General features: G+C 60.2%; 1 protein-coding gene across 1 annotated transcript in view; it reads right to left on the bottom strand.

Moving 5' to 3' along the window:
• The window catches only part of KIF1A (kinesin family member 1A), a 111,968-nt gene that overhangs the window by 18,740 nt on the left and 81,228 nt on the right, over positions 1 to 12,000 (bottom strand). The window contains exons 35-39 of the mRNA XM_011996393.1: positions 11,223 to 11,278; positions 9,555 to 9,663; positions 8,571 to 8,637; positions 8,218 to 8,302; positions 5,124 to 5,229 (exon numbers count right to left, since the gene is read on the bottom strand). Coding sequence (XP_011851783.1) covers positions 5,124 to 5,229; positions 8,218 to 8,302; positions 8,571 to 8,637; positions 9,555 to 9,663; positions 11,223 to 11,278 — 423 coding nt within the window. The remainder of the gene's footprint in view (positions 1 to 5,123; positions 5,230 to 8,217; positions 8,303 to 8,570; positions 8,638 to 9,554; positions 9,664 to 11,222; positions 11,279 to 12,000) is intronic.

Here is a 12,000-nt window from a genome sequence, read left to right as displayed (position 1 = left end):
GCACTCCGTGCGCGCATGTCACACACACCCCGTCTTCACCCCGCACTCCGTGCGCGCATGTCACACACACCCCGTCTTCACCCCGCACTCCGTGCGCGCATGTCACACACACCCCGACTTCACCCCGCACTCCGTGCGCGCATGTCACACACACCCCGTCTTCACCCCGCACTCCGTGCGCGCATGTCACACACACCCCGTCTTCACCCCGCACTCCGTGTGCGCATGTCACACACACCCCGTCTTCACCCCGCACTCCGTGTGTGCATGTCACACACACCCCGTCTTCACCCCGCACTCCGTGTGCACATGCTTATGAGAGACACCCACAGCTTCCCAGTGCGGCCCCCTGAGCACAATGGTAATGACTGGGATAAGAGACACGTTTGCTCAGGAACCACGGAGTTTCACAGTGACAGCCAGCTAGGCAGTGGTGACGCCAACACTGTGACTCACACGCAGAAAATGACAGGTGCCGGCCCTCACCAAGCGCTTCCCCAGCATCCTCTCTCTCTCCTCTCACCACGGCTCAGCACAGGGGCTACCACCATCCTCACTCTTGGGGATGGAAACAAGGCTCTACCAGAGCCCCTGCTTATCCACATCCACACAGTCAGCAAATGCCTCCGCTGTAAGCCCCAGGGTCCCTGCCCACTGCAGATGTCTGGGATGAGACGTCCTGCACCACACCCACCACCTGCTGGTCCACAGCACTGCCCATCACGGTCTGGCAGACCAGGCCTGGCAGAACAGGGCCCCAGGAAGGACGCTCAAGTCTGATTCTCAGGACTCCGACACCACCCTCTCCTCCCCTCTTCACGCCCTGAGCTTGAGGTCTACGCAGGCCAAGTCCCAAGCCTGCTGCCCATGGGGTGTGGGCCGGCAAGCTCATTCTGGAATGGGGGAACAGCCACAAGAGGGCCCAACCCCTCACTCGGGTACAGGTACATGGGCCCCCAAAGCCCAGGGGCTGGCGAGGGAGGGAAAGTTCCTCTCCTCCCACAGTGCCACCGTTTGCCTGCGTTACAGGAGCCTTCCTGGCGGCGCTAACGTTTATTTATACCTGGGGGTGTCTGGGACCAGCCTGAGCATCCCCTCAAATGTGCAGAGGGTGTGGGACCTAAACACTGCACAGCTCAAACTTGAACAAAATACAGACAATCCCTGCCATGAGATCACACTGACGGGCCGGAAGCCTCCCCGTGCCCAGAAAACAGCTCCTAAATTAGAGCCCAAGCTGATGGGCTCCCCAAACCCAGATCTTTCTGAGCATAGGGAAACTCCCAGAGGCAGGCCAGCTGACTCCAGGACCAGCTAGCCAGATGCCGTCTCCTCCTCCTGCAAGCCCGCCAGACTCACTGCAGGGAGAGGGAGGCCCCGCTCAGGCCCTGCAGGGCTGTGCTCCCTCCTCAGTGCAGCCACCATCACAGGGTCGCTTGACAGGGTCTCTGCTGCACCCAGGTCCCCAGGGAGAGCTGGTGCAGCAGCCTTCGGAAAAGATCTGTTCACGGAAAGAGGTGTGTGTGCACATGCTCAAGGGACCATGCCAATGGGGACTCTGGCCCTGCCACCCCTGGGCAGAGTCTTCTCCTGGCCATGGTCCCTTAGCCACAGTTGTCAATCATCTGTCCTGACCCATAGCAACATGAACTGACAAGGATGTGGCCTCAGAAAGTGCTGGCCAAGCCCCACTGCCCTGGGCCTCTGTGCCAGGAGCAGCCTCACACCTCCCGACTGCAGGGCTTAAAGGCCCAACATTGGTCTGAAAAGCCTTCTGCTGCTCAGTTCACTTCACAGACACCACCCCACAGGATAACTGCCGTGACGCTGGCCACAGTCATGCAGGGACACAGGAGCAGGCAGCCTTGACTTTCCATTTGGAACAGACTCGAGTTCTCACCAGTGTTTGGATTAGGGACTTGGAGGCCCTCCATCCCCAGGGTCTCGCCGACTCCCTGCCCCAGGCTGGCATGGGCGGGGGCCTCACTGCAGCCGGGGAAAAGGGAATCTGTTGGACAACCTGAGTCTGGGACTCTCTGGTCTCTTAATGAATTCACCACCCGCCACTTCCACAAAAGGATGCTTGGTGGCCACCGCCAGAGGAGTGTGACTGGAGCCGTTGTCCCTCCTCCTGGCCTGGCCAGGTGAGGGACTCATGAGAGGCTGTGGAATGTGCCGGAGTGTGAGGGTCTCCTGGGCTGGCTCCTGTCTGCCCTTCCCCATCCCCTGTGCTCACGGCTCTGCCTGCTAAGGCCCCTTGCAGGGAGAGGGGAGTGGGGCTGGTCCTCACAGGGTGGTACAGCCAAGGGCAGCGGGCCAGCCAGCAGCGTGCGGGATGCCACGCCCATCCACAGGGCTAGGTGTGGTGCGGGGCGGGCAAGGCTGGGGCAGGAGGAGCAGGAGGCCAGCCAGTGTCTACTGGGGAGCAGGAAACTACAAAGCAGCCAGAATCAGGAGTTGGGGAAGAAGGGACTCAGCCAAGAGGACGGGGTGGGAAAGCAATAAATAAATCAAACCAAGATTCCAAGAGAATAAAAAGAAAGAAGACGGGAGGAACGGGAGGAACAGGAGGACAGGTGAGCACGTGTGTGAGGAGTCCAGGAAGCCGGAAGTTAACTTCTCAGGGGTGTGGGGGGTGGTCAGGGGAGGAGCAGGGAGGAAAGAAGAGGCTGAAATGAAACCAAGGGACACAGATGATACCTAGGTATGTCCGAATCAAGAAACTGCCTGCAAAACACAAACAATCACACGGTTAGTGAGGGCCGGGCAGCGCAGCGGGAGCGGGGCAGGGGACAGGCAGAGGGAAGTGGCCTGTGGCCACAGGCCCACTCTGAACCGGGGAGGCTGCAAAGCACAGGGCCTGGGAGCAGGTGGGAGGCAAGGCCATGGCAAAGCGCATGGGCGGCCGAGGCCCCAGGCCAGAGCCAGAAGCCGGGGCTCCTGAGCCTCCGCATGTCGCAGAGAGAGGCCTTGGAGCAGCCCGGCCCCGCACGGGGCTGAGGACGCCAGCACCGTCCATGGCACAGGAAGGCCCACTGGCCTGGTCAGCCAAGCCACAGGATGGTGCCTGCCTGGGGGTGCCAGCAGAAGACAGTCCCCGAGACTGCTCTAGGGCAGGGCTGGGGGAGGGAGCTGCCAGCACGGGCAGGAGCCAAGCGAGGGCCAAAGCCGCTTCGGGGAGGCCACGCCCACGCAACGCGCCTTCCTCCTTTCTCAGACCAAGGGCCACGACCCCAGCACAGGACTGCACCAACCCCAGAGGCACCGTGGGACCGGTCCCATGTCTCACAGCCCTCCGGGTGTGTGGCCAAAGCCCCTTCAGTGACAGGTTCTCGGGCCTCCAGGAATAGGGGCCTGAGGTCCAGCCATGAGCTGCTTCCTCCTATGTCACCCATGGCAGCTGATCTGAGGAAGATCTCAGAAACTCAGCCCTCTGTGCAGGGAGATAGCAGGTGGGGTTGGGGGGCTGGAGGCCCTGCCCACCCCACCCCAGGAGCTGCCTGGGCTGAGGGAGGGTCAGAGGTCAGGAAAATCAGGTAATGAGGTCATCTCCCGGGATCCAAAGCACATCTCACATAGCAGACCTGCCCTTCTGGGCCCCACCCCCGACTCCAGTTCCTGGTCCCCCACAGCCCAGGGACAACAGCCCACACCCTGCAGGCAGTGCCCGTGCTGGGGCCTCCAGGCCTTCTCCACGCCTCACCAGGGAGCGTTCTCATGGTGGCAGGAGAAGCAAGGCACGAGGAAGCCCCCAAGCCCCGACCCATCCCACCTGGTCTGCCTCACCTGCCCCTGTCCCAGACGTGTTCCCCCCATCATGGCGCCACCTCCACATAGAACACCCCCGAATTCTCCACCCTCCTGTGGACATGAGTGCAGGGCAAGTTCCCTCTGGAAGGCCACAGGCAGGGCTGGGACCAGAGCTGCATCCACCCTCCTGTGGACATGACTGCAGGGCAAGTTCCCTCTGGAAGGCCACAGGCAGAGCTGGGATCAGAGCTGCATCCGCCCTGCCCAGGTCTCTGTCCAACCCTCACCCCCTACTATTCAGCGCTGTGCCCACCCTGACTATCCAGCTGTCCCCTGCCCTGGCTGCCCCTGCAGTGCCCTCCTTACTGCAGTGCTAAGCCCTGACAGCTCACTTTCTGGGTGTTTCTGATGAAACCAAGCTCTGTCTGGACCCAAGTCAGAAGAATAGGAGACGACGCCCCCCAGCACCCTCCTTCCTTATGACCTTGACTCTCCTTGCAGGGAGGCCCTCAAAGATGTTTTCCTACAAACACAGCCATGGAGACACCCGCGGCTCCAGCTCTGAGGGTCCCCTCTGGGTTTGTGCATCATGAGTCAGGTCGAGCCCCCAGGGATCAGCCGGGACTGGACACTGGAGCTCCCGCCCCACTTTCCCCAAGCCCCTAGAAGGCAGCATCTGGGATGCAGTGGAGCCCGAGGGACATCCCCACCCACCAGGGCTGTGCCTGGTAGTGCTGAGCCACCTGCCCAGGCCAACCGCAGGGGCTGCCTCCTTCTCCCATCCCCTAACCCCAGCAGACCCCGATAGAGCTGCCACAGACATCCCAAAGCGCCGAACCCCCAGCCCAAATGAGGTCGGACTGGGACTGCCCAGATTGTGGGGTCTTGGCCATGCAAGGGAGTGTAGAAAGGAGCAGCCTGGTGGTGAGGGGCCTGTGCCAAGCAGTGCCTGTGGGCGCCCCACCCCAGCTGCTCGACCCCTAGCCCCAGGATGCCTGCCAGAGGCCACTGACTTGCCCACAGCAGCACGGTCCTTGGATATACAGCCACTTGTCCCCACACCACCCAACAACGAAACTCCCGAGGACAGCACTCAGCTCATCCTCCAGCCCCTGAGCTGGCCCCTCTGCTTGGTGATGAACAAACGGGCATGGGGATGATGCCTGAACCAGCGACGGGGTGCACAAACGAGGAGTCGGGGGCGCAGAGGCCACCAGCCCCTCACCGCGCAGCTCCTGCAGGTGCCAGGAGGGAGGGACAGGAGAGCGTTGAGCGGGTCACGTTGTGTGGCTGGACCCTGTGCCGGGTTGGCCGAGGGCCTCGCAGGCTGGGAACATGCCCTGGGCCCTGTCTCCAGGGAGTCTCCGACTCACCGGTCATCTTGGGCTGGGTGAATGTATCCGGAAGAGAGGATATTGAGAGACAAGATGTTGGGGTCGATCAGGGACTCGTCAGTCTCTGGAGTGTTTCGGATGCGGCCTGCAGAAAAGGCAACGGGGCACGGGTCACTTCCCAGGGGGCAGGTGGGACCCTGGGCCCTGCTGGCTGCCTCAGGTGAGGGTGCTGTCAGCAAGCCAGCTCCCCACGTGGTCACTAAAGCACCGGTCAGAGGCGGTGCCAGGGGGAACAGGGAGGCCCTGCAGGGTCCTCGGCGACCCAGGGGCCATGTGCAGTTACTGCTCCACGGTCTTTCTTGTCTGTCTCTCGGCCACAGTGAACACCCCCGTACACACACTGACAAATGCAGGTGCTTAGCCTGGAAACCACAGGCCTTCCCGACTGCTGGAAAAGGAAGGCTAAGCAAGACACAGAGGAGGAATGTTCCTGCTTCTTCTTACACCTAAAAATAATGATAATAACAAGGAAAGGGAGGGAGGGAGAGAAGGAGGGAGGCAGGGAAAGGAGAGCAGAGGAGGGGAGGGATGGGAGGGGAGAGGAGAGGACACTATCTGTGCCATATAACCTCTTCTTACAAGGGGCATTTCCAGGAGAGCCCGCTAAGATGTATGCACTGGGGGTGTCTGTCTGTCTCTGTGAAAGACACCAGAGCTGTTATCAGGCAGGAAAACTGCCTAGTGGCTTCACCTAGTAATTTCTTGGCCAGACAGTGACAGTTCTGCTCATTCAAAGGAGTAAACAAACATGTGCATTTTCTTTGTTGCATCAGGAAGGAACGACAGGCTTCCCTCTCCTCCACCACGCATGGACAAGGCAAAACCCAGGACATGCTAGGATTTTGTGTTGACAGGTGCACACTGGGCCTGCCTCAGCCCATTGCTGGAACTCCGACCCATGACCTTGCAGCAAGGAACGACAGGCTTCCCTCTCCTCCACCACGCATGGACAAGGCAAAACCCAGGACATGCTAGGATTTTGTGTTGACAGGTGCACACTGGGCCTGCCTCAGCCCATTGCTGGAACTCCGACCCATGACCTTGCAGCACCTTCGTCCTGGGAGGAGGCAGGTGGATCCCAGCAAAGTGCCCTTCCCTACGCCAGGGCCCTCTGGGTCCATGCGGGGCAGCACCCGTGGCAGAGAAGCAGCTCAGCTGCAGGGATTGCTGCCTGGGCAGAGCCACTCCCAGCCCTCGGGGCCTGCACTTGAGCAGTGTTCAGCCTGCTCTGAGTCTGACCAAGTACCTGGCCCACAAAACTGACACCCATGAGCCCGCTGGTCTGGGCAGAGTGCCAGGGGTTGGGCTGGGGTCCTGAGCCTCTGTTGTCCGCGCCTCGACTCCCTCCCCTGCCTCCAAGGGTGCACCCACTCACTGCTCATGGACACCTGGGGTCTCTCCTTGACTTTCATCCCTTTCACTGACCCTGTGCCCACAGTCTTGTCCAACTCACAGGGCTGGAAAGTCCCATGGCCCTCTTGGGAGGGATGCTGAGCTCGGAGAAGGCTGTGAACAGTGAGATCAGGTCCCAGGTGAGGAGCAGGAGAGAGGCTAGGTACTCCCCAGAAAGTGACTTGGCTGCTCTTTGCCCTGAGTCCAATCACAGGGCTGCTCAGTCATGAAGCCCAGAGAGGCTGAGCCCAAACCCCTTAGCCTGAAGGGGGGCACTGGGGTCCATACCATATCTCCCCATATCCCCTTAAATAGCATCCCTGATTCCCCCCACCCCACATAAACAGACACTCCTGTTGGCATTTTTAGAAAGGAGGTGGGGAAAAGAATGTGGGATCTGAGCAGGCAGGGTCTGAGGGGCAACGGGCCGAGGCCCGGGGGATGCGTCCTTTCAACCATGCAGATCCAGCTTCCCCGCTTCCTTCTCTCCTGTCTGCCTTGAGGGAAGTGAGACCAGGACTCAGAATATGGGGCAGTGGTGCCCCAGGGATCGTTCCTCAACTACCATGTGGCCGGGTCCATAAGCTGTGTATTTGCTAACATTCTGCCTGTAAATCAATTCACTCTTTTAGGCTTGCCCTAAACAACCTCTGAAAGGAGGGTTCGGGTGCTTGTTTCATGACTTTCTGATTCATGTGAAATTAGACACAAAACTTATAAAACATAAGCATGTATCCTGGTGTGCCTGGAACTTCCTGTTTACAGTCCTGCACTGGGACACAGGGTGACGAGTCCAGCCCCAGGGAAGTCACCTTGAGCGGTCACCCAGCCCGGCCATGGCAATGTCGGGCAAGGCAGGGCTGGGCTGGCCTCATGCTAGTGACACACTGAATGGATGACTGTCTGCCTCCTTGAATGAAAATTGAGAAGACAAATTCTTTCCACCTTAGCAAAGGAAACATTTGGTGGACCCGAGTTCAAAACATGAGGTCATGGAAGAAAAGAGTGTAAGATCCTTGGTGATGGTTATGGGCGGAATTGTGACCCCGAAAAATATACGTGGAAGTCCTGCCCTCCAGGACGTCCAAATGGGACCTTATTTGGAAGTAGGGCTTTGCAGAGGTGATCAAGCTGAGTAAAGATACAGTCAACCCTGGAGCAGGATGGGCCTCTAATCCAACCCGCCAGATGTCCTTAGGAGAAAGGGCTACAGCAAGACACAGGACAGCAGAAGCCTGTGAAAATGCAGTGATGCGTCTGCAGGCCAGGGTCGCCCAAGATGCTGGCCACCACCAGGAGCTGGAAGAGGCAGGGAAGGATTTTCCCCAGCAGGTTTCAGAGAGAGTGTCTCTTGCCGGAACCTTGATTTTGGACTTCTGGCCTCCAGAAGTGTGAGATGGTAAGTGTCTGCTGTCTGAAGCTACCTGGTTTGTGGCATGTTGTCACGGCAGCCCCAGAAGTCCAATACACTGATTAAATAGAAATTTGCAGATCGCCACCCAGGTCCAAGGCTCTCCTTTTCAGGCGAGGAAGTGACCCACAGAGAGGTTATGTGACTTGGCCAGGGTCACGCAGCAACAGACGCAGAGGTGTGATTAGAACCCGGGCATCCAGCTCAGGGTCTGTACTCTTCCCACCAGCTCGGCCCCACCCCACAAGGCAGCCCCGACACTGTGCTCACCCACGACCAGCTCGCGCACTTCCTTCCAGCGGATATGGCTGCCTGTCTCGTGCAGCAGTGTCACTGTTATCCGTCGCTGGATGCCCTGCCAGTGCCAGGTGAGAGGATATGATCAGACGGCTCAGGGGGCCACTTGGGGTCGGGGAGGGGGACACAGGCAGGGTAGGGGCAGGGAGAGGCTCACACCTGGTGGAGGTGGGGGAGGGGACACAGGCAGGGTAGGGGCAGGGAGGGGTTCACACCTGGTGGAGGTGGGGGAGGGGACACAGGCAGGGTAGGGGCAGGGAGAGGGTCACACCTGGTGGAGGCTGGGGAGGGGACACAGGCAGGGTAGGGCTGGGAGGGGCTCACACCTGGTGGAGGAGGAAGGTCCCCATGCATGGCATGCCCCCACGGTGGTCCACCACGGCTGGGATGTAACTGGAAGAGAGAGACACATGTGAGGAGCGGCCGGCCCCTCCTCCCTGCCCTCCCTGCAGCACAGGACACGGTGAGTGGAAGCAAAAACAGGGAAAAATCAGCAGCTCCCTCTGGTGAAGATCAGGCGGCCTGATCCATGGAGACCAGGGTCAGCTGAGCACAGAAACCCACCAGGCCTCCTTGGCTATTGCCTCCCAGCCCTGCCCACTGGACTGGCAGGGTGTCCAACAGGGAGACACAGTATGGCACGGCCTGGTCCCTCTGGGCTGGATCTTTGTAAGTTCCCAAGCGTCCTCTGCTTTCCCTGGTGCCCTGCAGATCTGCAACCCAAGACCAGAGGATCCAGAGGAAATCCTAGCAGATGGGCTCATCTGCTCCAACCTCTAAGGCTCCTGTCCCACTCTGGGCAAGGACCTGAGTCTCCACCAGGCCCCACCCTGAGCTGCCAGCTACAGCCCAGCTCCCAGCTGCCCCCAGGGCACCAGGCAGATCCCCACTGGCCTCAGCACTGGGGCCCTGGAACCTGCCTCCCCAGGGCCTCAGGGCTCCCCTCCCACCTCCTTCAGGTCTTTGCTCAAAAGTCCCTTGATCACTTTGTAAGTGTCTTCTGCTGCCCCATCCCCGACCCATGTCCTGGTTTGCTGTCCTAGTGCTCAGGACCATGGGGCCACCAATTCAGGTGCTTATCTGTCCAGCACCTCCCTGCCCCCCATGCCAGTTCCTCCAGGACAGCAGGGAGCTTTGTCTGCTTTTAGTCCCCAGGACCAAGATGAGGCTGGGCCCACAAGAGGTCTGCAGCGAACACCTGCTGGAAGGATGACTGGATGCTGGCAACCCTCAGGCAGCTCAGGTCCTCCTCCCTCTCCGCCCCATCCCCCCCACACTCACACCCTGGGGGTCCCAGCACCAGCACTCACTCGCCATTGGCCTCCAGCTCACAGATCTCGAAGTAGACCAGCAGGTCGTACTTGCAGTGGCAGGGCCCCGGACAGGGCCGCGTCAGTGTGCTGAGCTTGGTGGCGGGTACTGTAGGGACAGGAAGGAGGCATGCATGGATGGGAGACCTGACCCATCACGTGCCAAGGGCACACTCAAGGAGGAGGTGCCAGGGCCAAGGGGGCTCAGAGGCAGAGAGGGCACCTCCCCCTCCTCAAGGGAAACAACCAGCCAACCCCAGCCATTCCCAAGATACACAGGGTCCTGGGCACTCTGTGGCCTCAGCACGTCACACAGACGCTCACGTTCTCTGTGCCCCGGCTAGGAAAGCTACGTGGCCATGCACACTGGGCACAGCTCATGAGGAGAACAGTGGTCAAGACCCCAAGAACCAACAGGGCAGCCACAGATACACTTGTTCAAAAGCCCCACAACCCTCACGGGGCCCCTCTGCCATGCTGCCAGGCCCATCGCCTACACCACACCTTGGCTACAGCCTACTGCACCAGTCCAAGCACATCTCACCAGCACCCAGGCCTGGCCCAAGAGGCCCTGTCCCTCAGCTCCCACTAGCCCTCCACTTGTGTCCAGCTCCAGACAAAGAGCCTCTGTCCTCACATCCTTCACCCACCTCTGTCCACCACTCCCTTCTCTGAGACACATCACACAGGTCCTCCTCTAGCAAGTCCCATCTGAGCCTCCTCCGCCTCCCCTACAAATATGGATCTACAGGTCTTTCTTGCAGGCTGTGGGGAAGACTGAATCTCAGGGAACCCATACTGCGGGACACAAAACCTGTACAGACCAGAGACTGGCTCCGCAGCAGCTGGAGGGTGTCCTCCCACAGTGTCCTCAGCCTGCAAACCTTCATCTTACAGGGGTTCAAAGGACAGGGTCCTTGCAAGGCAGGCACAAGAGGCTGACACCTAGTCACCACGTGTGCAGACCCAGTGCCTCCACCCACCAGCTGCAGAGGCAGCTTCTCACACAGGCCCCTACCCTCTGGGGCGCTGGTGCCTGGGACCACACTCCCTCCTTCAGGAGGGTTTCTGGGCTGTGAGGGACTCAGCCACACCTACCGGGCCTCAGTCTGGCTGCCTTTAGCTCTCCCCCAACCGTGTCCTCGGGTTTTGGTCTTGCAGGGAATAAACTCCACTCTTTTAACTAAAAGCCAATGAATCTCAAGTGCTATTCCACGACCCACCTGTTCCCCCAGGCAGAGGCTCCAGACGCCGGGCAAAAGCTCTGACAAATATTCCTCCCTGACTGACCCCACACTCTCACTCGCACCTCCAGCCTTGGACCCCCATGAAGAAGCTTCCTAGACTGCCCTTCACCCCCAAATCTCTACCTCTCTGTGTTCAGCTGAGATGCCTGAAGTCCCGTCAAAGCCCTCAGCCCCCTTGCTGTCTTCCTTCCTCGGCTCCCCACACCTCTGCCACCAGCTCCAGGCTACTCTCTGGGCACAGGGCAGACCCTTGCTCCATGGGGACCCCATGAGGCCTGACAGGCTCAGGGTGGCCCCAGAGTGCCTGGGAGGGCACAGCCCCGTCACAGAGGACAGCATCCACTGCGGGGGCCCAGCCCACTACAGCACCCACAGTGAGGGGAGCCCATTGCCCTGAGATGGCTCCAGAGACCCTTCCTACCTGGCTTGGACAGTGGCATGACCCGAGGGAAGTGGCGGCGCGAGGGCCTCAGGGGGCTGTGGAGAAAGAAACACCAGTGTGATGTGTTTGTGGGACCCTGGGTGGGAGGGGTCAGAAGGAGACAGAGGGCTACTGGCCCCAGGTGCCCATCCCTGCCCCCTCCCGCCCTCTCTTCTCCAAGACTGTCCACCAGCTTGGGTGGGAGGAAGAGGAGGGACCCTTGGGACCCCAGATTCCACCCTAGAGGCCACAGGAAACCAGGGCAAGGTTCAAGCTCTGGCTTCCAGTCCAGAGTCCCTCAGGCACTCCCAAGGACAGACAAGCAGCCCCAAAACAAAGCCTTCATTGCCCTTCTCTTTTCCTGACACCCTGGAGGGCCCCTGAGCTCCCAGTCCTGCCTGACAGCTGAGAGGAGTTGGAGGTGGGAAGACAAGGGCCCACCCAAGGCCTCTGCTGTTCTCTCTGCACTCGAGGTGCCCAGGAGGCGCTGGCTTGGCCCAGGGTAGACACTCCCATCCACCTTCAAGGGTCTGGGTGAGATGGCCTGAGTGGAAGTCCTGACTTCACGTCCCAGCCCCACGAGTCTCTCTGAGCCCCCATTTTCCAGGTCTCAGGAGGCTGCACGGACTGAGGGAGCTAGGCTGGGCTTCCTCAGGGTGTGGCACAGCTGGGCCCCTTTCCTGGGGTCCTTGGTCAGCAGCAGAAGTGGTCTCCCCGGGGCCACCCCAGCATCCTACAGCTGGCAGCCCCTGCACACTGCCCAGGCCAGCAGGAGGTC

The sequence above is a fragment of the Mandrillus leucophaeus genome, unplaced genomic scaffold (assembly GCF_000951045.1).
Source record: "Mandrillus leucophaeus isolate KB7577 unplaced genomic scaffold, Mleu.le_1.0 Scaffold510, whole genome shotgun sequence".
NCBI classification, from domain to species: Eukaryota; Metazoa; Chordata; class Mammalia; order Primates; family Cercopithecidae; genus Mandrillus; species Mandrillus leucophaeus.
Note: the sequence above shows the minus strand (reverse complement) of the source record. Positions and strands in the feature narration are given on the sequence as shown.